The sequence below is a fragment of the Hylobates moloch genome, unplaced genomic scaffold (genome assembly GCF_009828535.3).
Source record: "Hylobates moloch isolate HMO894 unplaced genomic scaffold, HMol_V3 SCAFFOLD_18, whole genome shotgun sequence".
In the NCBI taxonomy this organism is placed as follows: Eukaryota; Metazoa; Chordata; class Mammalia; order Primates; family Hylobatidae; genus Hylobates; species Hylobates moloch.
In genome coordinates, this window is record NW_026652293.1 from 15,556,473 (window position 1) to 15,582,810 (window position 26,338).

The window sequence follows — 26,338 nt, forward strand, 5'->3', positions numbered from 1 at the left end:
GTCTCAAAAACATTAAATTAAGTATGTTCGAAAGCTCAATGAGTCATAGCTGTAATTCAAGGCTTCCAAATGAGATTTTTATGCAGAAAAACACGACCCAAAGGATGAACAACTTTAAAAAAGACATTATTGAATTTAAATTTATTTTAAGACAAGGTTCTAACTTGACATTTAAAGTGCAAGCAAGTACTGTGGTAAGCAGTGTTACAAACTAAAAATTCAATTTAAAATGTTCGCATCCTGTTCAAAACCTTCTAAATCTTTGAACCGCAGCAGCAAGAATACAACATGGAGTGCCAGGCTGCCCCAAAGTCAGTCACCCTTTTCTACATGTGCTAATAAGTTTGATTTTGGAAGGACAATGTGTACATTCCCCAGACAGGCAGAGTGTGTGTGAAACACGCTAGTCCATGCTGTGCTACTCAGTGAGCGTCAGTGGGGACAGGACAAGCTGAAAATGGCTCTCATCTGTCTTCTGTGCTCCAGACAGAGCTTTAACTCCTTCAGAGCCTTGATGAGAAGGGGATGGGATTGGAAATCAAAACTGGAAAGTAGCTCAACACATTTTTATCTTGCTTATGCTTTACATAAAACGTGCACACAACTATATAGAAGTACCTTAGGAAGAGTTGTTTCACATGACAAGAAAAAAGTTAAAAACAATCTGAATGCCCCTAATCATATTAAACACTCTGAGAGGAAATTTCTAAAAGAACTACAATCATAATAATAATAATAATAATAGTGGTTTTTGTTTTAAATGCAAGGACACTTTAAGATAAATGTTACCTTAAAAATACACTGTATATATAAACTATAGTCTCTCTGTGTTTGCAAAACCTTAAGTAAATGTACATATATTCATTATCATATTCTAGGCATTCATTATAGTCCTTTTTCTCAGTACTGCAGTGTTAAAAAAAAAAAAATCTGAATGTCCCCTAAGGAGTTAAACAGGAATAGTATATTTTCATGCATCTCCTGCTTTGACAGATGAAAAATGTCAACTGTCCTGTTTTTATTTTCAAGCTTTTGCACTATTCATCTGGTTCATTAGTGCATCTCGATGCTGCCCCTGACAGCTGCTCGCCCTCTCCTCCCAGCAGCTGAATTTTTCAGGCTAATTTGATCCTCCACACTGAGACGATCGCTAGAATGATTGACTTACTCCCTGACCTCCAGGGTCTGACTTTCCTGATTAGTATTCTGGGGGTGTCGGAGGGACGAAAGCCCACTGTCTGTCTTCGGGGCTGGTGGCAGCTCTCTTTTTTTTTGAACTGTAAGCCACCAACCTACAACCCTGTAAGGATGCAATTGCTGCGCTGAACAATAAAGGAAATGTGTAAAACCTACTTTTCCATGTAAAGGTCCGTGTAGCAAAAGCACAGCATCTTGATTTTAATTAGTAAAGTCTACTTTGTTGCATATCAATTAAAACTGTACTGCTAGTTTTTTTTTTTTTTTTTTTGAGGTTTCAGGAATATTTGAAAGTCTAATTTTCTGAGTTTAAAATACATTTTCAAAAAAGGCTTCCTATGTCTTCATTGTTAATAGTAATTTTTTAGTGGGTACAATACAAAATACGTGATGTTATGACCACTTTTTAAAAGCCAAACTGTTAGGTATTTCTATTAACAGTACATTGAAACATAACTGAAAGGAGATAGAACATAAATTTAAATTAAAGCTTTAGAAAAATTCTAGTTCTTCTAAAAGATTTGCATGGATAAATCAAGAAAATGCATTGAAATGAAAACTAACGTTAGCATGACAGATACTTTAACTCAAAATCATCCACAATACATATAACTCATGGATGTAGGAATGTCCAAAGATGTTATTTTTATTTTTGTGGCATTTTAAGTCCACACAAAAATGGGACACCGTCTCTCAACGGCAAATTCAAAATGTGATAAATTATTTCCGTTTTGACATGAGTATGCTAGATCTAAAAGAATTATGCAAACTTCCTCTCAGAAACCACTTATTACCTCAATTGAACTTTTTCTTTTTTATTGCTAAATTTAATCTAGTTATTGGAAACCAATTTGCTGTTTACTTTTAGGGATTTGAAGACAAAATGTTGCTTTGATAATATTAGACTATGCCCTAAAGGAATCTAAGGTTAACTAAACAAATATAAAATATTTTAAATGTACAGAGTGACTAACTTTTAAACATTATAGTAACAATATAAACAATCCAGTTTTTAGCATTGTACCAAATTATTAACAAAATATAACACAGTGAGCATAATTTCTTGTAATCTCATGTGCACATATAAAAACATGTTTTGTTACATTACTGACTCATAATTTTTCATAACAAAAATTATCCAAAGTATGAGTTTATTTAAGAATATTTAAAAATCCTTTCATTTTAAGTAGTTGTTAGTCACTTTAGTAGGAAGGACAAAACAAATAATTTCAGGTTACTTAAATTAAGGAAATTTGAATCTGCAATGAATAAAATAATAAAAGAAAATGACATATATTTTTAAAAAGTCAAAAAACACCTCCTAATGCTCTACTTCCAAGTAATGGTGGCACAATTAAAATAGATGACTTCATCATATATTTCATTTAATTCTGGAGGACAAGAGACAGGAAATATATATAGTAGGAAATGCATTAGTTTCTATTTATCCTCTTTAGACTTCTCTCATATACACAGAGATATGAAAATGATTCCTACACAGGGATATGAAAATGCTTTCATGTATTACATTTCCTCACTTTATTAAAACCTACTTAGATATAGACTAATTTTTAATTAACAGCTTTGACTCAAAGTCTATATTCCTAGGAAAATTATCATTCAATTAAAAAAACAAAATTACAGAAGTCATTAGCTTGAGATACTTTTATACCAACAAAGATGTAAAATGTGTTACTAACATGCTTTCTTTTATCCACCCAAATTATTACAGTGCAACATTTCTAGAGGACCTACCTACATGATTCCATCTTCCTTTGATAAATGTTCACCAGTAGAACAAAAGAGATAGTATTTCACTGAGCTTTACCAATACAAATTATTACTCATGGAAACTAAACTAATAACTAGAAGAACTATCTGTTTGCATACTATCCTTAATGCTAAATTACACCTGTGTAAAAGTGAAATAAAATATTGATAAAGATATTTACTATACTTTCATATATTAAATCCAATCCATTATGCCTCTCCTGTAATGCATGGATCAAGATTTACAGATGTTCAAACGTATATTTTTACAAATGCAAGATATCAGAAAGGCATTATATTAACATAAAAGTTAATGCTTTAAAAATAAACTTCTCATCAAAAGAACACAATTTAAAAATATATTAGATGTGTAGGAATGTATAGTTATTAAATTCCATTGTACAAAGTTATTAATCCAACGAAAATTCTTCATAATTAAAAAGGTGATTCTTAAACATACAGAAAAAAGTAAGTATATACTATAAGGATAGGGGAAATATACTAAGTAAAACTGCATCAATATTTGGAATTTATCAACATTACCTACCTCATATAGTAGACAGCCGAGAGACCAGATGTCAGATTTGAAGTTGTATCCATTTTCATGTATTCTCTCTGGAGACATGTAATAAGGCGTACCAACTGCAAAAAAACAAACCAAATAAAATAAGAGGTATATAAAAATAAAGATGCAGCTGTGGTAAGAAACTATATACAAAATTTTGAATTTAAAAACATCACCAAAATAATTCATTAGTATCAGAAAGCTGTTCTTGAGAATACTAAAAACTTTTTAATTTCTTCTTTACTCCTTGACCCTTAAATAGTACATTAACAACTGCACTAAACAATGTGGTGGGTTAAACTTTATTTCCCTTTGATCAATCCAAGAAGAATCAACGGAGCATAACTAAGGGAAAAAAAGTAATTCTGCTAAGAATACCTACTTAAATGATTCACATTGGCTTTATTTTTTTAAAAAAATATGGCTTGAATATCCCAAATAATTAAGCATGATAGTTTATTTAAAAATAAATAGTATTATATAACAATTTAGTACAGTATGAGTAAATAAATCATATTTGTTAACTTTTACAGAAACATCCTTTAGAACACAGCGTGGCTGTTAACAAATGATATAACACTTGATGCCTTCCACTTTAGAAAGAATACCACAGACTTTTGTACATCAAACGATTATATAATAACAAATGTGAAAGGGCACTGGCATCTCTGGAAAAGTGTCTTGAGTTATTGTTACTACTGAGACCTTTTTAGAGACAAGATACTCAAGATAATTTTTGTTTTTGTTTGCTTGCTTTGATGTGCTAATACTTTTTCTTATGACCGTTTTAGAAGATGCTATTAAACACTTGAAGATAAACAAAAGCATATATGTTACACTTTGAAGTGTAAAAATATTTAAGTGACTTTCAAAGTGAGTACCTTTAATTTCAGACTCAGACGGCTATTTCATCATCATTAGTCTAAGGCTTTTTGCCAAATAGAAAGTCAAAGTTTAAGAACATCTAGAATCTTATTTACCTGAGGGAAGGGCTACCAAAAATATGTTGCTATGCAAGGAGAAAAGGGCATTCCCCTTTTTCTATTAATTTTTAAGACCTCCCCAGGTGTTTACTATAAATCTTAAATAAGACTAACAAGACTGAATAGGGGTCTTTAGTCAGAAGCAACAAAAAGACTCACACCAATAATCAAAGCACTATACTCAAAGGCAGGAGTCAGTTTGCCAAAAGAATAAAGTTATAACCTAATAGTTATGCGTGGAAACTATACTAAGCTAAAGGTGAAAACATCATGTACCATGCCCCATGATATCCTACCTGTATCGGAATCCATTTTTACTAATCATAGATAGCCCTAGTCAGACTGGATGAAAGGAAAGTATTTATGAAAGTGATGAAGTTAAAAAAAAAAAGTACGCAAACAGAAGGATAAGAAACTTATATAAAATACGAATTATTAATATACGAAAATTAATGAGACAAACTTTAAGACATAAATTATTTAATAGTAGCATTTACTTTGAAGACAAACAGGTAAATATGCCAATTTCTATAGTGTCAGAAAAGCAAAGAACTTTGGAAAACAGCTAGGTTTAAAGAATCTGTATTATTACTGTGTAAAATAAACACAAGCTATCTAGCTTTGGGAGTTCTAACTACTTTCACCTGTAGTTTGCATAAGTGACACCAATTATTGGAAATATTTACACATTCTCTCCATTTAAGGAAGGATGGTAGGTACAGTTGGAATAATAAACGGGCTCTGCTCCTGGTTTCAGGACATAAAGCAAGTGACTGGCAGTGAGGAATGTGCAGAGAGAGGCTTCACGGAATCCACAGGGGGGCAGCTGAAAACACTGAGGCTTGAAGGTTCAGAGTTTACCAAAAGCAAAGGTAATTTTAACCAGTAGCTCTGGGAAACCTGCTGATACATTAGGGGTTTGATATGAGTGTGAAAGATTGATGATAAGGAAAAAGAAGAACAAATGCTAGCATTTTACAGAGATTAGCCCCAGCATAACACCTTAACTGCAACACAAACTGAACTCAAGGACGACCCCCAAGTGAAGGGGGCAGAGGAAAAGAATGATTAGGAATTCTACTAAGCTAAACTTAAAATGTAAAAAATGTTAACGTACAAAAATCCTTTTTCAGTGAGCTGCTGGAGGTCACTGCAAAAAGTTACACACTCAGTTAACACTGATACTTTAAATTTAGATACTGATTCTTAATATTATAAATAACAAGCCTCTTTATATTAAGTAAGCATGTTGTATTTCAATATTTAAACTACATATATTCATTAGTATATATTAAAATGTAAAGCTAAGGATGCTACTCACCTCTTTGATCAACACATTTCCAAGAGTCATTATATAAGATGAGTAAGTTTGTATTTTGCAGTATAATTGTTAATAGGATAAATTCATAATTCACTAGGGAACACAGGCCTAAGAGGGAGGTTCTACTGTCTCCTGACATGCTTCCTCATATGCCCCTCCGTTCTGGACAAGGACTCTTACGCTGACTGACACTGAGCAAAGAGGTTCAGCCCCATCACATAAACTGATTCGTCCTTACCTCTCTCTCTGTAGCAGAGAGGCCTAAAAGTTTAAGTGCTCAGGAAAATTTGCAGTACATTTAAATGCAGTGATATGTTTTCAACATTTCAAAATTAATGAAGATATAATTATTTCCAAAAACCTTTTTCAGAGATTCGTGACAGCTGTGTCTACGATTACTGTTGCCTCAAGAATGTTGTGACTTCTTTTAACAGCTGTACAAGAAAAGAGAGTTATGGAGTGATATGATTAGACATTAAAATGATCATGTGAATTACTGTCCTATGTAGTGAGAAGCTTGAAGACTACAGCACATGCAATTCCACTTATCTTTCAAGAATTTATGATTGTAGGTAAAATGAGAGTACATTTTGCAATAGCAGATACTTTCGCCACTTTAACCTTCGGACATAAATAAAAGTAGGAAATGGATGATAACATTATAAAAAACAGAGGCTGACATTAGAGGAAAACTGGTAACAACTAAAAATCTTACCTGACCTTTCTTTATTCTATATTAATATTACATTAAAATATACTAAGGCAGTCATCCATATGTAAAAATCCCTTTCATTACATTGACCTGTTCTAGCTATATGAGAAAAGTTTTATATGGTATATACTCCATAAAAAACAAATATATTCTAATCTTTATCCTGAATAAAATGAATACTGATATTTAGAAGTTCTGCAATATATTTAAGAGAACCAACAAGTTCCGCTAACATGTTGCTATTATAGAAGATATCACTAAATTAATAATTTTAATCAGAGCAGGTTATATATGGAATAGTTTAGCTAACATTTTAGCACTGTAATCTCTGCAAAGATTTGAATGAAAAAAAGAAAACAAAATGACTGAAGCATCCTCATATGTGGTTAGCTTTGGATTGCTTTTTTGTGTGTTTTTTAAACAAGGGAGGCAGCACAAAACCAGTGAAAGATAAATCTCTTTCACATCTTACATTTGCCACTAACATTAGTTAGGACCATTTAACTTCTCTTTTCATTTCCTTCCCTCATCTGTAAGATACAGTGATGAGAAAGATGAGCTGATCTCTGAGGTCCCTTTTGCTTTAAAATTCTGTAGCGCTTATAGAAACTCTATAAAAATCCATCTGGAAAACAAAATGGAAAAAAAAAAAGTCCTTTTTAAACTGTTACTTAGGACAGCTGAGTGAGAGTGTTTTAAGTCCGAGAGTACAAACAAATGAACTGAGTTTAGAAATATAGTTTCTTTCTCTTAGAATCAGAGCAAACTACAGAAAAGAAAGCTTTGAATATTCCTTGTTGGGAAAATTAAAAGGAGACAAATCATCTTACACCTCAGTTTGATGTAAACACACACACACACACACACACAACTTCAGGAAATAGGACTTAATTTCCATTCTTTCCTTCATACTCATGAGTCAGCCCAGAAATTATGTTGGCAGACAGAATGGAGAGAGGCCAAATTTATTTCATTGTAAGTAGTATTAACTGAGGTCAATATAGAATGGCGGAGTAGGAGATCAATGTTTCTTCTGCTAAAGACATAAAATAAAATTTGTCATCTTTGAAGTGCAACCGATAACATTTAAGAGCTTTAATAATGCCGAGGAAAAACACCTAAGCATATTTTATTGTTATTGCTGCTGTGCTCCAGACCCTGTGTTCAATGCATTCTATGTATTATCTTGCTGAATTTTAACAAAAGTTTACCATACCCTGTTGCATGGTACACAATTCTAGGTCCCGTGGTGACAGAAGTAAACAGGACAAATCGTTGATCTTGTGGGGCTCACAGTCCAGTGAAACGGGGACTATTATAAGGTAGTTTTATGAGATGTTTCAACTATCATACTGCTTTAGAGAGAAGGCATAGGGAGGTCGGTCGGGTAACTTGCCAAGGATCATAAAACTGGTAAGCTGTAGACCTGGAATTCAAACCCAAGTAGTTCTTGTCTCTTGCATTTAAGCAGATGGTTATTTCATTATAACTGACCACTGTGAAATAAAACTGAAAAAAAATCTGTATCTTTCCAAATTAAGAAGCAGAGAAATCTTCTAAAAGTCACAGCATGTACATAAGAAAAACCAGGAATAAGGGTTCAGGTTCAATGGGCCAAAGGTGAAAATTATGCTACTCTGCAGCTACGCTGATTTAAAAAAATACTTGTTATGGCGGCTGGGAGGTTAAACATGCACAATTTAAAATTAGATAATAGCTTCTTACCAGAGCAATTACTTAAGTCAAGAAGGGATTGAAAGTTAAAAATAAATCAGTGAAAGCAGCCTATAGTACTGACTGAACATATGCTGCCTTTATAGCTCTAAACCACCCTGAACAACGAAGGGGAAAAAGCCAAACAAAGATCTATCGAGAGGTGCTAGGAAAGGTGTGGGAAAAACAAGTATGTGACCACAGGTGGCACCTGGCACCAAAAATGAAACTGTTTTAATGCCTGGCTCAAGAACACTAATTTTCTAAGTTGAAATCAGAGGATATATCACACTTGGAAATAGTGTGGGGAACACGAATTGTACACTCAAGAGACTCTAGTGTGAAAATTCTGATCTCGAGCTTGAATGATGGCCATGCATTTACTCTGCTGGCAATATTACAAAATCAAAGAACCATTTGTCCCACTGCGAAAGGTAAACAGGAGTTCAAGCAATCCTACAGCAAAAACAAAAACAAGAACATAATTTCCTCCCAAGGGGTTTCAAATATTTGTTTAGCACAAGGATCAATATCAGAGAGTTTTAGTTAGCTTTTTTTTTTTAAGCAAAAATCTATCTCATTTTTAGGATGTACAACAAGCACATACAAGTAAACTCACACACAAACATGCACTAAGCTAACAATGAAAGAAAATGATTTGTTTATAAATTTTTATTAAGCCAAGTGTGGCATTTTCTCCCTTGAAAAGTAAATGTAAATTACAATGCAATAAAGTACCTATAAAGACCTATAATAAAAATGTGAAAATCTAAAGTCAAAATATCTCTTCAAAAAAGAAAATATTTATTTTCAGTAAATGTAAACTTCCTTTAATTTTGGAACTCTTCCGGAGAACCTCTCTAGCTTTTTTTTGTTTTTGTTTTTGTTTTTGTGTTGAAATGGAGTCTTGCTCTGTTGCCCAGGCTGGAGTGCAATGGCGTGATCCACACCTGGCTAATTTTTTGTATTTTTAGTAGAGATGGGGTTTCACCGTGTTAGCCAAGATGGTCTCGATCTCCTGACCTTGTGATCTGCCCGCCTCGGCCTTCCAAAGTGCTGGGATTACAGGTGTGAGCCACCGCGCCCAGCCTAGAACCTCTCTAGCTTTTAAACAATTTCACCTAATTATGCTTTAGAGGAGGATACGAATGTCTCCCCAGCTGTCACGTCTATTAAAATGTCTATTAAATTAGTCTATTAAAATGGCGTTACAGGCAGAAATTTTGCCTCCACGATCTTCGCCTCTTGGTGCTATACCTGTTTATGTTATGGTAGTGGCAAGAGACTTTGCAGCCATAAAGGTTGAGGACTTTATAATAGGAAGATTACCCTAGATTATCAGTAAGAGATGCAACAGAAGGGGCAGGGGAGATTCAAAGTGTGAGAGGGCTCTCCACCACTGCTAACTTTTAAAAGGGAGGAAGGAAGCCAGGAGCCAAGGAATGAGGGCAGCCTCTAGAAGCTGGGAATGGCCCTCAGCTCACAGCCAGTGAGGAAACAAGAACCTCAGTCCTACAAAACCAAAAATCTGAATTCTGCCATAATCTGAATAGACAAGAAATGGACTGAACCTCCAGAAGTCCTGCAATCTTACAGATACCTTGATGTTAGCCTGGTCAGTCATATTGGACTTCTGACCTACAGAACTGAAAAATAATACATTTCTGTTGTTTTAAGCCACTAAGTTTTTGGTAATGTGTTAGGGCAGCAATTGAAAATAAATACAAACGTGTTAATGATTCGATTCATGCATTGAGTGGGAGAGTGAAACACTCAATTCTATGTGGTATGGACCTACCTCACAACAAGAATTACATAAGGACCGAGGGGGTAAGAGAAAAATGCATATTGTTCAAAAAAAAAAAAAAGTTTGACCTCTAAAAGCTCACTGGATCATTTTGGGATGGTATTTTTTATTGTCAGGGGTGACGGAGCAGGAGAAGCCAATACATTCGCCAAAAGAATAATAATACGGTTAATAACGCAATGTATAAAGGTTAAAATTATGGTCCTTTGTAATTTAATGAACTCTGGCTTGGTCACTAACTGACAGAAATCTAAACTTGATAATCATACCTATCTCAAAGAGATGCAGAATAGAAATCAGTTAATGTGCTACATGACACTTAGTCCATATGAGTATTTGAAGCTTGATAAGTAACTATTTTTTATTATAAATGTTTTAAATTGACCAAAATAAGCTCTTATCAAAAGCAAGTCCAGCAGGGATAACTGCAGATTTATTGATCCAGAGAAAAGTCACCAGGGATCAATACTCCAGTGAACCTCATGAATCTTTCTGGATTTAAAGATAATCTCTCTGCTTAGAATTTTCCAATTTAGAAAGATGTAAATTTCCTAATGTCTCACGCTTTATTCACCACTACCACCCATTCCCATTAAGAGAGTTAATTACCCTTTGGTTGCAATAGCTACAAATATGTCACAAAAATAAACAAGTAGAAAAAGGATACAAGCAGTATTTTTTAAAAAATCGAAATTAGGTATTTTTCCTCTATCTCAAAGCCATGGACAATACTCATATTCATTATTTCTGATTCTCCTCTTCCTGAACAAATAGCAGAATTACATTTCCCTGTCCCTTTGAAGTACTCATTACCATGAGACCTGTTTTGGCCAATGAAATGTGAATGGAAGTAATCTGTGTTACATTCAAGCAGAAGGGCTTAATTAACAGCCAGTAAGTGATTCTCCACGCTCTCTTCCCCTCATGGGATCACAAAAACGTATGTCAATATGAAGATAACACAAGACTGAAGCTGCCTGGAATGCCAAGTCACCACATGAAGGGACGTCAGCTACCTTAAAGACCAACAAACGTCCACAACTCACTGTGGGTGACAAAAGATTAGAACATACTTCATTGCTAAGCAATTGAGGCTTTTTTGTATTGTTTCTTCTTGCAGCATAATCTAACCTATACTTACTGATATACTTAGTCAAATTCACCCTTTATGTGTGTAGTCTGTCTCTAAGCTTCTTTCATTTAATCAATATTTATTGAATATCTATTATGAGCAATCCCCTCTTCTAGGTATCTAGGATACATAAGGGAACCAAATACACAAAGATCTCTGTCCTCATAAAGCTTACATTTAGCTGGGAGAGACAATACATACAAAGCATAATAAGTAAATTACACGGCATGTCAAGATACTAAGTCCTAAGGAAAAAACAAAAAATAGAACAAGGTAAGGTTTAGGAGTTCTAGGGATGGAGTGGGAGTGAAGCGGGGGCAGTCAGGTTCAGTTTTAAATAGAGTGATCTCAGTTTTCTCATCTGTAACACTTACTGTACCCACAACACTGAGGAACAGAGGAGAAAACATGCTTTAAAATGCTCAGAAATTTTTAAATGCTATGCAGTACTCGTATTCATTGCCACTGCTGTTATTGTTAATATTTAGTAGCAATAGAGGATTCTCCTGGGTCACTATTATAGGAAATAAGGGAAGTTTGATATGATTTGCCTAGAAATAGTATATATTTGGAATATATAAAATGGTTCTGGTATTCTGTTTATATGTTTAAATATTCAATGATTAAGATACTTAATCTCTTAGTAAGCTGCCTCTGGGTCGGGATGTTTATATTTGCTGAAAGGAGACCTCATAGTAAGTTAAGAAATAGAAATATACCAAAAGTATATTCTGCCTCTTACGATATGAGAAAATTTATTACTTGATTGCTGTGTTCCAATTTCACAAGTTTTGGTGAAATTTTAGCTTTCAGTATAAAATAGCCAGTTCTTTAGAAATATCAGCTAAAGTTAAGGGTGGACAGATGGCCATGAAGACAGATTTTGATATCCTAGAGGCCTATTTCCTGTTTACTTCTGAATCTTGGAGCAGCAAGAGTAGTCAATTCTAGGAGAGACAGCAAACTATGTCTTCATATGTAGGCTCCTAAGCAATGTAGCAAAGCCGAATATAGTATTTGTAGATCTAATAACAACAAATCAGAAAACAGTAAAAAGAAAGAAAAAATGCCACAAGGAACTGACATAATGAAAAAACAGACTGCATGTGAGAGTAAACCCAGACTAGGAAGCCACAGACCTACTCACTATCTTCTAGCTGTTTACCTTTCTCTGCTTCGTTTTTTCAACTTTAGAATACAAACAGCTCATGTGCATAGTTCACATGTATGTGTAAAGATTTTAGAGAGTTGAATGATTTGCAAACTGTAAAGAACTATGATAAATGTTATTATACCCCTCCAGAAGCACAAGGAACTGTGTAAATCAGTAATTTATGATTGACCAATTCAACTGGCCAGATAACAAGTCTGGAGAACATCCAAAAGTAGGTAGAAAATGGGAATTAGCATTTAAGTAAATGAAACAGCATGAAGGCGCTGCAGACCTAGACCAATGTTTTCCAAATTGTGGGTCATACAACCCATTGATGAGTTGTGAAATCAATTTAGTGGGCTGTAACCAGTGTGATTTCTAGTGAAATAAAATAGAACAGACAATATCAGAATGTAATGCAGTTGCATCATTGTCAAGAAATTTGAAAGCCACTGACCTACACTATTAGAAAGCTTAAGAAAGTTGTGCCCTCATCATAAATTTTAAAGATGTAGCTACAGATAATAAGTTTCTTAACATATATTTTTATGATTGACAAATAATAAGGCAAAATTGATAAGTGTATATATATATACATATATATATACTATATATGTATATATATATAAAATATCCTACAATTAGTCTCCCTAGCCACACCTCCATCCAAATTAATACAAAAACAACAAATGAAAATCTTCCCTAACATAACTTCGTGTAAAAACAAAAGTGAAGGTGGGAGGAGGATAAGGAGACCAAAAAAAAACCAAACAACTGTTTAGATCACAGATCACAGGCAGTGTAAACATTCTGTTCTATGGGCTAATGAGTTCCAGTGTGGTGTACTCTGCTGAGTTCTGGGTAGCACATACTAAGGGTACTCTGAGAGGAAAAGATGCAGACTCGCAGGACACAGAAGATCCTGAAGATAGGAGACTACCCTGGGCATGCTTAGCCCAAAGAAGAACGAAGGAGGTTCGTGGCTGCTGCCTTCAACCCAGATCACAACGCTCTCCTCATTACATTTAACCTTGGGAAAGCTTGCCACTGCACTTAGAATAAAATGTGAATGGCTCCTACAGCCAGCCCTGTCTTTTCTTCACTCAGTTCCAGCAGACAGAGCTTATCCTGTATCCACCTTTTGTATGAAATGCTCTTCAGTCTACCTGGGACATTATTTCATAGCTGCCCCTTTTACATCCTTTACATCTCAGTTTAGATGTCACCTTCTCAGAGGGGACTTGCCCCACCTCACTCTCTCCAAATTAGTTCCCCAACTGGCCGTTTTCTGTCATACCACTAATAATTCATCTTAGTTTTTTGTTTGCTTTATTATCTATTTCCTCCCACCACAAGGTAAGCTCCCTGAGGACACGGACTTCTCTTGCTCAGGCTACATTCCTTGTCTCTAGAATAGCACCTGCATATAACAGGTATGAAAACTATTTTTTGAATCAATCAGTTCAGGCAGAATAAATTGTACCTGGAGAACTCCTTCTCCACTTCCCCCTTTCTTTCTCTGCATCTTCATCACTTCACCACCACCATAAGCAACTGAACATTTATACAGTTCATTACAGTGTTAAGAAAACACTTGCATTCATTATATTATTTGATCAGGGACTGTTTAGGAGTTAAGGGACAACATAGGATGGTTATTACCAGCATTTCCAGTTTTATAAATCCAGACACTGAGTTTTAGAAAAGTTAATACATGGCTTGATAAAGGTCCTACAGAGCATGCAAATCCCAAGTGTTCATTCTTCCCAAAGCATCATGCTTTTCTCATGTTCACAAGAAAGCAAGAGGAAAAACATGGCTGGCACATCATAAGCTGGGGAGATACAGTCAGTCAATAATCAGAGTGGAAAGTTAGAGGAAACCAAACTGTAAAGGGCGCTGAATGCCAGGCCAAGGACCTTGCATGACATTCTTCAGGCAGCAAGGAACCACGGAGGATTCTGAGGAAAGTAACACAATCAGATAGTGTCTTTGAGGAAGATAACTCTAGTGGAAACATACAGAATGGGTTATGAAGAAAAATATCAGAAACAAAAGAAGGTGATCTCCTAGTCCAAATGTGAATTAATTATCGAGTAAGGATGAGGGAACAGAAAATAGAGATATTTTGAGACGATGTATGTGGTGGTAGCAGGGAGGAAGCAGAAAAACAAGTGAAGACCTGTTAGGATATTTTTCTGTTTTGAAGATCTGAACACAGTTTGAACATGCAGCAATATCAGATTTAGTATTTGTAATTTTCAATCTATATTAAAGGAATTACTACTATGCTATGTTGTCATACTTTTAAGAATTGGTTCTGAAAACTAATTGGAAATGTGGCCACCTATACAACTTTATTTGCTACAGAAGACAGAACTACAGGTTTTATTGTATGTTGATTTATTACGGAATGAAAAGATACAAATAAGAGACACAAAATGAATTGACAATTGAAAATGCAAAGACTTGCCAATCTCTTAAGGACTGTTAAATACAAAATAGTTTTGGAAGTGCACAATCCTATTAATGAATTAAAATAAGTTAAAATCGTATCTTGATTTTTCAACAAAAATGTATTTTGAAAATATAAATGCATAAGACATTTTTAAAATCCTATACATCTTTGCATTTTAAAATTAAATTCCTGAAAATACCTCCTTTCCAAAGTTAAAAGAAATTTGGCTCCAGTACAAACTTTGATTAAAGTAAACTTACTCAGAGTTTTCTTTATGAACTACATAGAGATTTCATTTATTTATAGTTTCACTGAAATTTATACCTGCTCTATGGATGAATCATGACCTATAGATTGTATCCTCAGTAAAATTAAAAAATGAATCAACATACAATAAAATCTATGGTTCTATTGTGTTTTCTATAAGCAAAATAAATTTGCATAGGTCACCACGTTTTCAATTACTTTTCAGTGCCGACTCTGAGAAGAAAACTTAAATTTGCTCTTAAAAATATATGACAACATAGCAGAGTAATACTTTTCCAAAAGTAAAAATTAGGGTCAATTTGTCATCAAGAATGTCTGTCAGGATTTCTATCATTGCTATTTTATATATATTGTATGTTAGCAGAGAATTTTTCTTGATTCTTCTAAGTAGGATTTTTATGGGGTCCAAAGAGCCTTAGTACACTAGAGTCCAAATTTTAATTATTTGTATTCAATGCACTATGCTTAGTGAACTTTAGTTTTAAACAATCAAAATCTTCAGTTCACAGAGAAGACAAGAAGGGATAAAGGAAATTTTCTTATTTTAAGGATATATTTTTTCTCAAAATAATATGTAAAACAAAAAATACTTGTGAAAAAAATTATATTCTATGATTCATCCATTAAGAAAACAGTCTCGTTTCTATTTTTTCACTGCTGTATTTCAGGTATGTCTTAGAATGCTTAGTAATTATGGGCATGAGCATATGTTTATTTATAATGTGTATATATATACACATTATATATATATAACTATATATTATATAAATATACATAATGTATATATATTACATATATATAATTACATGACCCCAGGTGAGTTGATTTTGATAAAACTTGGTATGAGAAATTCATAATGAATTATTAAACCTATTAAAATTAATTTTACTCTATAATTTCTACTAGCATATCACCTCAATTTGGAGATGCATATATGTTCTTAAATTCTGTTTAGAACTTTTACAAGAGGCAGTATCAGGCAAACCAAACAAAACGGTTAAGAAGTGAGTTTCATATAATAATGCTGGATCCTTCGGACTGGATGACTACAGCAGGCTCAGAGACAGTCTGCAAAGCAGCATGTAAACAACACACGTGTGTGCATGAGCATGGGCATGTGCAGGTGTGTGTGTGTAATTGTAGCCTGGCATTTCTAACTAAACTAGTGACAGAATGCTTTTATGACATTCTTCTATTCAGATGAGTAATATAAAGTGAAAACATGTTATCTACTAGTGATAAATGGCACTGGCTTAGAACAGTCCAAGGTTTTCTCTATGGAACTCCTCCACTCTTTGTATTGCACGTATTGTAACTTCCCCAATAAAACTTTATTAAAGTGCTGGGCAAACTTATGCATTTCTTATGGAATTTCATGTCAAATTTCTTTATTCAGGAAAAATTACAACACTCTATGAAAATAAATGTGAAGTGAAAGGAGAAAAAACTATGTTATTCAGCATCACTGTGAAATCTCATTTTCTCAAAATACTTGACAAAATTGAAATCCTGTTAAAAATGCAAAGCATTATCTTTCTAACACTCTTGAAATTAGGATACAATATTTTGTAATTCAGCAAATATTAATTGAGTACCTACTTACGTTTTAGGTACTGTTTTAGAAATATAGAAAAATTCGATGACAGGTTCAAGGCCACACAGAACCTTAGGTAACAAAGCTAGAAAAACTTAAAAACTCTAGTCAACTAATTCAGATGCTCATTTTACTACTTTGCTATTTAGTATAACTCATTTATTCCTCATCAGGCCATTTAAAATGTTTTTATTTCATATCTCAAAACAATTTTATAAAAAAAATGGCTTTCAATGAAATTATGACACCAAAGATGAGCACCATTAAATTAAAGCCAACTTATTTTTAACATAACTTTTACTTAATTCTGATTGTCTCCATTTGATCTAAGTCCTGTATTTACAAGGAGAATATATGATTTGAGGAGTTTAAAGATAAGCCCTATCACTCCTTTTAAGTTACTCAATTTAAAAATTATCTCTTTTAGTAATTTCTATTAATTCTAAACAACACTCACAACCATATATATTATTTTAATAAATAAAAATTTACAAACTACTATTGTATTTTTAAATGGTCAGGTGAAGTCTTCTTCCAAGAGACAGCTTAATCACCATATTATCTATTATTAAATGTAGAATAAAAGGACTTTTCTATGGCAATAGTTAAACCAGATTTATCAGCATTTTTTTTTTTAACTCAGTATCTGCCCGAGGTCAAGTTAACTGAAGTATCCAACTGTCATATTAGAGGAAACCTGATACCTAATAGAGAGTTGCAGGCATCTGTTCAGGACCTGGTGATTTTTAAAATAGTTTTATTAAGAATGTAAGAGCTGGCATGTAATTGGTACACCTCTTATCTTTTAATCACACATACACGAAGTAACTGAATGAAATTATATTGTGTCTCTTACCTAAAGAATGTGCAGCTGTGGTTTTTGAGCTGAAAAACCGGCCAAGCCCAAGATCTCCAAGTTTCACCACCCCAGTGGCCGTAATGAACACATTAGCTGGTTTTATATCTGTGAATAAATGAAGGGATCAGGTAAAAGATGATAGATATTTTAGAAATTTTAAAGGAATTAAGAACTACTTTTCATGATAGAATTTCAAATTTATTTTAATCGTGAAAGTTTGAATTATGAACCAATTAGTTTATTTTGAATAATTCCGATATATCCTAATACCTAGAAGTTCTCGATTCTCTGATAGACAGCTAATCATCAATGTAGCATGATGAACATGATTATTAATTTCTATTTCAAATGCATTTTGTTTTCCATTTTCAAAAAACCTGTGAAATTCAAAGCACAAAATACACGTGTCCTTTTGATACCAATTTTTAAATAAAATATCTTACTAAAAATGAACTTACTGGTAGATTTGCATAAAATATAAAACCACGACAACACTATAAGGCACATAATTATTTACTTAGATGGCTTTAAAAATCTTAACTGCATAAATGCATTAAAATTTTTCACACTTCAGTATCAATGGATCAATTACTTACTGATGTAACGTTAACACACTCTGCTCAACCACTTGACTGAAAAGAATGCTTAGCTAATACTGAATATTAAAAATCTAAGTGGTTATGATATACATTGTTTATTTGAAGAAACAAAAAACTCTTCCTTATATATATTTGATTGCTGTCTTGTCTTTACCAACAGCATCTTACTGGTTAGTAAGATGCTCAAAAGAGTCAAGCAGAATATTAATTTACATTCTTATTTAAAACCAAGTCGTGCTTTATTTAAAGGTTTAACATCCTAGCATAATTATAATTTGAAAATAATTACCTGAAAAAGTATGGTATTATGTACTGACTTGAAGACATTTACTTTGAAGAACTTATATCATTTAAAACAAGATTAAAAGTTCTTAATGATTTTATCTTACCTCTATGCATGACTCTTCGAGAATGCATGTGTTCCAATGCACTGCAAAGCTGAACAAAGTACTTCCAAACAGTTCTTTCAGGAATTAGCCTCTTTTGCTTCTTAAAATGCTTTTTGAAAATTAAAAATAAGAATTATAAAAACTAAAATTTCTCAAGACTGGATTCTGATAAGCAAAAATCCATAAGTCAGAAAAACACCTAATTTTATCTACCATTATCAACTAAAAAGCATATGATCTTTATACTGAAATGATTCCAAGAATTTTATCTGACATAATGGCTTAAGTTCTTTCCTATTATAACTAAGGTTAGCGGAAACTGTGTAACAGTACGTTTTTGTGATGTCCCACTATTTCAAAAAATTAACATCTATATAAAACAATTTCTTGTCTTAAAAGGAAGATGTCAAATTTGATTTTAAGAAGAGCCAGAATAAAAAAGTCTAGATACCTGTAGGTAATTATGTTCATTAAAAGACAATTCTTCTCCTGGCAGAAGGTTTCACTACAGAATTGCTTTTAAATATTGAACCACCCTGGTGATTTGAAATAATCACAATTTATTAAAAATTAAATAAATAAAAGGAATTTATGTAGAAAGTTTTCATGAATATTTCTACTGCACAATGCAACTCAAACTTGTACTTTGCTTTGAATGAATGAAAATAAACTCCATGGAAGAAAAATCTTACAGGAATGCCCAGGCAAAAAGCTGACAGCACCAATAGGCTACTTAGGAGAGGGGTCCTTGCACATAAGAGGGCAAATACTACAATAATTGTAAAACCAGAGGTACTTATTTATGCTCATTTTTTTCTACAATAAATCTGCTAGAAGACTATACTAATAATATACTACTTAAAGGACAAAGTTCTTAGCTTCATAAGACTTACAAAGATTCAACACATAAAAATTATTTTTCAAAAACAAAATGCAACTGGTTCCCCACTTAACAATACTTATAAGTGACCAACATGAATATTGCATTTTAATAGGTTTCCATAAAATTTTCTAATAATTTTAACTGTTTTAAAATATATAGAGATATTAAAATTTAAATATGTATTTTAATGCAATTTATCCAAAGACATTTTGAGAAGTCCAACTAAATTGATTTTTTGTTATTGAATATGGAGGAACTATACTTGAGAAGATTCTAAAACAGCTACCTTTCAGTTTTTACACCTGTGACCAGCTGAGGGCAGGCTGAATGGAAAAACAGTACAAGGAAATCTGCTGATTTCCCTACATCATACTTAGCAAAAGATTATATCTACTGTCTCCTATGTACTCGAGGTATGTACCAAAGGATAAATCTTTAAGGAAAAGCTAATCATCTTAGGTTAATCTTTCTTATAACACATACTACAGAAATAAATGTATTAGCAATTTCAATAGCTATTATATCAGTAACATTACATCCCAAAGAATAAATAACAATTAGATGACCAGGTAATTAAAAAGCAAATCAAGGTCTTACTAAAATGTTAGAAACCTCCCATATCATGTTTCAATACTAAGTCTTCTTAATTGCAGACTGTGTCAACATCAGTTTTCATTCAAAGGGGGCAATGCTACAAAATCAGTTCTTTACACATAATTTTCTTTCAGACTTGGAATGAATCCAAATAAACCCTGTATATGTGCTCTCCCTGATGCTGTATTAGCATATCAGAGGACTGTTTGATGTCAACAGGAAGATGGAGACCAGGTTTCTTTTCATTCAAAAATAAATATACCATATCATGTGCATATCAGACCATGAAAACAAATTTTTATGCTTTAATACAGATTTTGAAATCATCATAATGTAGTTGGCAGTTTACTTTTTAAATACCATTATAAAAAAGAAATCAAATCTAAAAGAAAAGGCATAATTTAAAAATTGCCCCCAAATTGCACAATAGGGAAGATGTTACCGGACCAAGATAATCTGATTATTTTCATGTTTTTGTATTCTTTGAGACTGTAACTTACAAGTTAAACCTGATGACAATAAGCTGAATTCAATATAATACTACTCAGAATGACCTGTTCTAAGAGTTAAGTATCCAAATTAGTTATAGGCCTTTGAAGAATAACATGAATTTGATTTTTTCATAAAATAAAGGCAGTTTCATTATGCCATTAGTATCTCTCATTATTTTTAATGTGTCCATTTAAACATATGTGGTTTTTAAACCATTCCTTAAGTACAGGGTTTTTTGGGTTTTGTTTTTTTTTTGTTTGTTTGTTTTTTGAGAAAACCAACACTTAAAATGAGAAAAGGCTGTCTGTTCTGATGGTGGCACTGTTGGCTATCTCTTAAAAGAGGATGAACAGCAAAAAGGCAATGAAAATTCGAATTCTTTTTACTATGGGTAAAATGTATATTAGCACTACAAAGCAGAAACTTCCATAAAGCCAAAGAATTTTTAAAAAAAGAAAGAACAACCTTCTCTTAAAATTTATTCTAATAAACACATATCTTTTTAAAAGTTAATTATCTAGCCAAAGAGCATTATTGTTTGAAAATCCTGTTTCCCTTGAAAAAAGGCAGCCCTATATAAATGTTTAGCTCTGATTAAAAAAAAAATCTAATGCCAACATGTAAAAAGTAAAAATGTACATATATTTGTTATATAGTTTTTAATATAGCAATAAATAATGTAACCAATATATCTAAAAGTTGGTATCAATATAAATATTTATAAGAAAATGAAAGAATATGTGACAGGGCGCTTTTACAATATTTATGCTATGAAATAGAATTGCAACTTTTTTATAGTTGAAAATAAAGTATCCAAAAATTTATGGGCAGGCAAAAATAAACACCCAGATATACCTGATCACTTGGACATAATTTTGTTTAGTCTTATTTTTTTTTAAGTAGGCTAGTCTTTTCTCTATGCAAATCTTCAAATACTATTTACTTTAAAAGCAACTTTTCCACTTTTATCAAAATTATTCAAATAAATATTGGATATTATTCAAATAGAAAAATCAGATGTGACAAAAAGCTAATCAATTTACATATAAAAGTACGTATATACAAACATTAGATTATATTATTTCTGACTTATATGTAAGAAGATTACCAGCATTTCACTTAGGTGAAATTCAGCGTATCTGGTAAAACCCATCTGCATCACCATCTAAGTGATTTATATTAATATAAAAAGGGCTATAGCTGATTCAAGCTGTTTCCTTTCAAAGATTTTGGGAAAATAGTCACATCTTAATAGACACATCTTTTTAAAATTATTAATCTCCAAACATCCCACTACAAATTAAATGACCAAGACCAAATCCAATTATATAGTGGACACTGAATATCTAACTACCATTTTTGAACTCCATTGGGTAACTTGGTTCCTGCATTCTAGACATTACAACTCCAAGTAGAATATACACTGCTTATTTCTGAGTTATATAATTCTAATATTCTTCCTCAAGAAAGCTCAGGAAGAACTTCGATGATATTACCCAGCATAACCTCATCAACAGAGAAAGAATAGAAAATGATCTTATTTTACAAAAAAATTACTATTCTCTGTGGCATATCAAAACATTTAAGCATACATTTTGACATGTTAATCTTTAAGAAAGAAAATTTCAGGCAAAATATCTGGAACTATCAGGGTCAGCTTCGTGGGCAGGAAACCTGTGTTATGCAGGTCTGGCACTTGGTTTAAAGCTCTGTTACTGCCATCTTAAAAAGTTTTAATTTTTAACAAAGGGACTTGCAGTTGTGTAGCCAACCCAGGGAATCATACACTAAGCAACCTTTAGAAATGTACTGCTGTGGTTAAAAAAATAAAAAACAAAAAAAATGCAATCCTGGTGTGCAAGGTGTTTTTGAAGAGGATTAGGAAAAATGTTAATTAAATGATGAGAAATAATCAAGTTATAAGAGAACTAGAATTACAAGCACCAACTGCTCTCCATTTCTTCCAAGTATCTAGTAAGAGGAATTAAGTGATTTATGTTAAATATAAGGAAGCATTTCCTGCTTGGAGTGTTGTCAAATGTTTAAATGTGCCACTAACACAATCCATATCCATCTTATAATAATAGACCTGATTATAAGGTTTGACAGTAACTGGTTGTGTGACCTTGAACAAGCCATTTAACCTTGATGGGTCTCAGCTCCCTCACACTATTATAAACAGAGTTTGGAGATGATCTATGAAGTCTCCACCACTTCTAAAATATAATCTGTGGGTCTACAGTCTTAGTTTCAAATAAAACAGAAATAATAAATGTCTGTTTGGCACATTTCATACTTAAAAATAATAGTTTCTTGGTATGCCTTATCCTTCATATATCCAATTAGTAAAAACAAAGCAACAACAAAAAACCTCAGAGATCCCTATTGGTCCATTTAATACTATAAAAGGTCTTAACATGAGATGACAAGTAGTTAGAGTTCTTTGTTATAAGCTTGTAATTAGGTCAAACATTTACCATCAGAGGAGATGTTAAGTTCCCAAACATAGCATTGTAATTATAATGCAATTTTATAAGACTATATTTTGTCATGGTTATTTCAAATAATTAAATGCACAGAGACTGAGTGATGAAAAAGACAGGATGCTTCTGGAAGTATAATGGACAGTTCTAAGTATGATTTTTATCATATTAATCTTTCTATGGAAATATTTTTCTTTGGAAGGCATAATGAGGTACCGACAAACTAAACTTCACAAATATTTGCTGTACACAATTGTGGGAAATTATATAAAATTAAAATTTTAGTATGTAACACTAATTTACAGTGCATAAGTATTTTCTCTCTTGGCACACAATAAAATTCAGATACCTTAAGATACATTAGAAGGTGTAAAGTAGGATGGCCCTGACAGTCATGAGATCACTGAGAATACTTATCACTAGTATCTCATTTTATCTTCTTATCCAAGGTCTACTAGTCTTTGTCTTTTCCTGTAATGTTGGAAAATCTATTAAGAGTGCTAAGCTGTTTTTAGATTATAATAGAATATAAATATAATCAATTCATTCCCAAAAGTTAAAATTGTGCAGGTTATTAATGCAAGCCAAAAATATATTTCATCTTAGGGTAGAAAACGTGAAACAGAAAATATTTTTCCTGAGCAATTACACCTTGAGGGAAAAAAAAACCTCTTAAATTATTTAGCAAACAAGAAAACTAAGTACCCATAAAGTCACAAAACTTCCCCAAAACAGTTGCCTCCTGAAAACTGGTATATCAATATCAAGGCAACTTATTTAGAATATTAAAAAACTAAAAGATCAACAATAAAAACACATGAATGCATCAGGATTACTACAAAGAATGGTCCCTGCATTGCTGCCATGTGAATAATTCTTAAGAGAAGTTTCCACATTACTAAAACTGATAAGAAAATACTTGGAAATACTTAAAATGTTTTCTCTATTGCATCAGAGTACTAGTGATAGATAAAGTGAGATTAAAAAGAACAGTCAGTCTTCAAGGAGGCACACAAGGTCACAAAGATAAACAGAAATATTTCCCTCTTCAATAAATTCTTTCTTGCTATGTTATACTAGACAACAGTAAGAGAGTTGAAGAGATATTTTAATTTTCATAATGAACAAAGAAAACATAGCAGAACAGTAAAAGTATCTCAATTGAAATCTAAAGGAGAGAAATTAAGATGCTTAACATAATGGTGTTTGTATCCCTTAAGTGTCTACAGTTACCAAAATTACTGCTCATGATGGTATTACATGGTTTACAAAAGGGAGCTTTATATCACTATCATCTTCAAATGTAAGGAGCAATAAGCTCCTTCAAAATTATCTTCAATTTTTTCCAAGCAAACAGAGTTCAAAGTTCATACATCACCCGTTATTTATGCTCACAGAATTAAATAATGGTCATTTCATGCTATAAAGTGTTCAATTTCCTAAAATCTCTAAGTACTATACTGCTTCGATTTCAAACTACTTAAGTATCAAGGAAAATCCAAGTGATATTTTATCAGTAACATTGCTCTTAAAAAAATAATTCTATAGAACACACCTACATATACATACCATATGTAGACATAAATTTATACAGATATAGACACATAGATGTACATATATTATGTATAGGTACCTAAGTAAATGTATCTATGTGTGTATATATATATAAAATATATATTTTTAATTTATATATATATATAAAATAATATCCAATCCTGTGTATTTTTTTCAGATAGTGCTACTAACTTGCAACCTTAGGACTTCAGAATAATTCTAAAATGAAATGTAAGATAGATGACAATCTTACACAAAAGACTTAATGGGAAACTGCGTTTGGAATCACTGGCAGTTCTCGTAATTGTCTGACATGGGCTATACACTTTGTCCAGATGCTGAAATGGAAAGTGTAGGTATCCCGGTAAACAATAAATCAGAGTTATCAAAGAGAGATGGGACTGCTGGGAAACCTTTATTGCTTTAAGGATCCAAAGGCCAAGAGTGTAAAAGACATTTCAAAGTGATTTTATTTCCAATACAACCTCTACATTTGGATAAGGACAAATAAAAATGTGTCTGCAAATGTAAAAACAGCCAAACCAAGCAGGTGAACAAGATTTTTAAGTTATAATATTTGAAGATAACAGTTATCTCCAAAACATGGTTGACATTCTAGTTAATTTATTAATGTCTGTCATAAGCAGAATTCTAAGATGTACCTCACTCCCTCAAATTCTCAAGTCCTGTTGTATAATCCCATCCTCTTGAATGTGAGTAGGGCATGTGAATATTATGAATTACTCTTCCCATTTCATATGATGTTATATAGAAGAAGGGATTTTGCAGATGTAATTAAGGTCCCTAATCAGCTGACTTTGAGTTAATCAAGAAGGACATTAGCATGGGTAGTCGTGATCTAATTGGGTGAGCCATTCAAAAAAGTCAAGAGAGATCTGAACCCAGAGAACTCTTCTGCTGGTCTTAAGGGAACACAATGGCAGGTTGAGGAGATGAATGGGGCAGAAAATGGCCAACAGCCTCAAGAACCTAAGGATACCCCCAGCTGACAACCAGGAGGGAAGTAGGAACTTTAGCCATACAACTTCAAGGAACTGAATTCCCCCAAAAACCAGTGAACATGGAGAAAGACCTTGAACCTCAGTGAGCTCACAGCCCCAGATGGCACCTTGATTTCAATTTTCTAAGACCTTCAGCAGAGAACCCACTAATCCTGACCCACAGGAATCTAGAGTTCATAAATTTGTGTTGCTTAAAGCTGCTAAATTTGTAGTAATTTGCTACGCAGCAATAAAAAATTAATACAAAATACAATTATAAACACATGAAAAGTCAATATATAAAATTAATTTTATGTATGTATAAAGAAAAAGTGTTTTAAGGCTCCTAGCAAATTTAGAAGGAATGACCTACAGGTGGTAACAAGGTAGAAAATACCAAGTCAGCAATCTAAGAAGATAGCCTATACCTAAATATCCTAGAAATAAGAAATGATGGTCTTATTTATTTATTTTGTGCAGTACCAAACTCCTGACAGGAAACAGACATCCATTTAAATTATCTGTATTGCATATTTCACTAAAAAAATTTATAAGAATAATATTCATTTCCTCCTTAGCCACTGTGATACAGTATGACATTCTCTTGGCAGATAACAAACCTCTTTCTTCTCAAAATATTAGGTTACATTTTGTTTTATTGCTAGTCTAGCAAAACAATTTTTAAAAATATATAATATTAAATACACGCATTTATAGTTTCTTCTATTTTTCTCAAACTGACTTACCAATAGGTAGTTATAAATACAGGCACTTACAAATAGTTCAGTGAATGAAGTATATTTTGTGAAATG

At 32.7% G+C, this 26,338-nt stretch overlaps 1 protein-coding gene across 1 annotated transcript in view; it reads right to left on the reverse strand.

The window, feature by feature from the left end:
* Window positions 1-26,338, reverse strand: part of NEK7 (NIMA related kinase 7) — a 155,953-nt gene that overhangs the window by 20,100 nt on the left and 109,515 nt on the right. The window contains exons 6-8 of the mRNA XM_032136818.2: window positions 18,520-18,628; window positions 17,529-17,636; window positions 3,515-3,609 (exon numbers count right to left, since the gene is read on the reverse strand). Of these exons, the coding sequence (XP_031992709.1) occupies window positions 3,515-3,609; window positions 17,529-17,636; window positions 18,520-18,628 (312 nt within the window). The remainder of the gene's footprint in view (window positions 1-3,514; window positions 3,610-17,528; window positions 17,637-18,519; window positions 18,629-26,338) is intronic.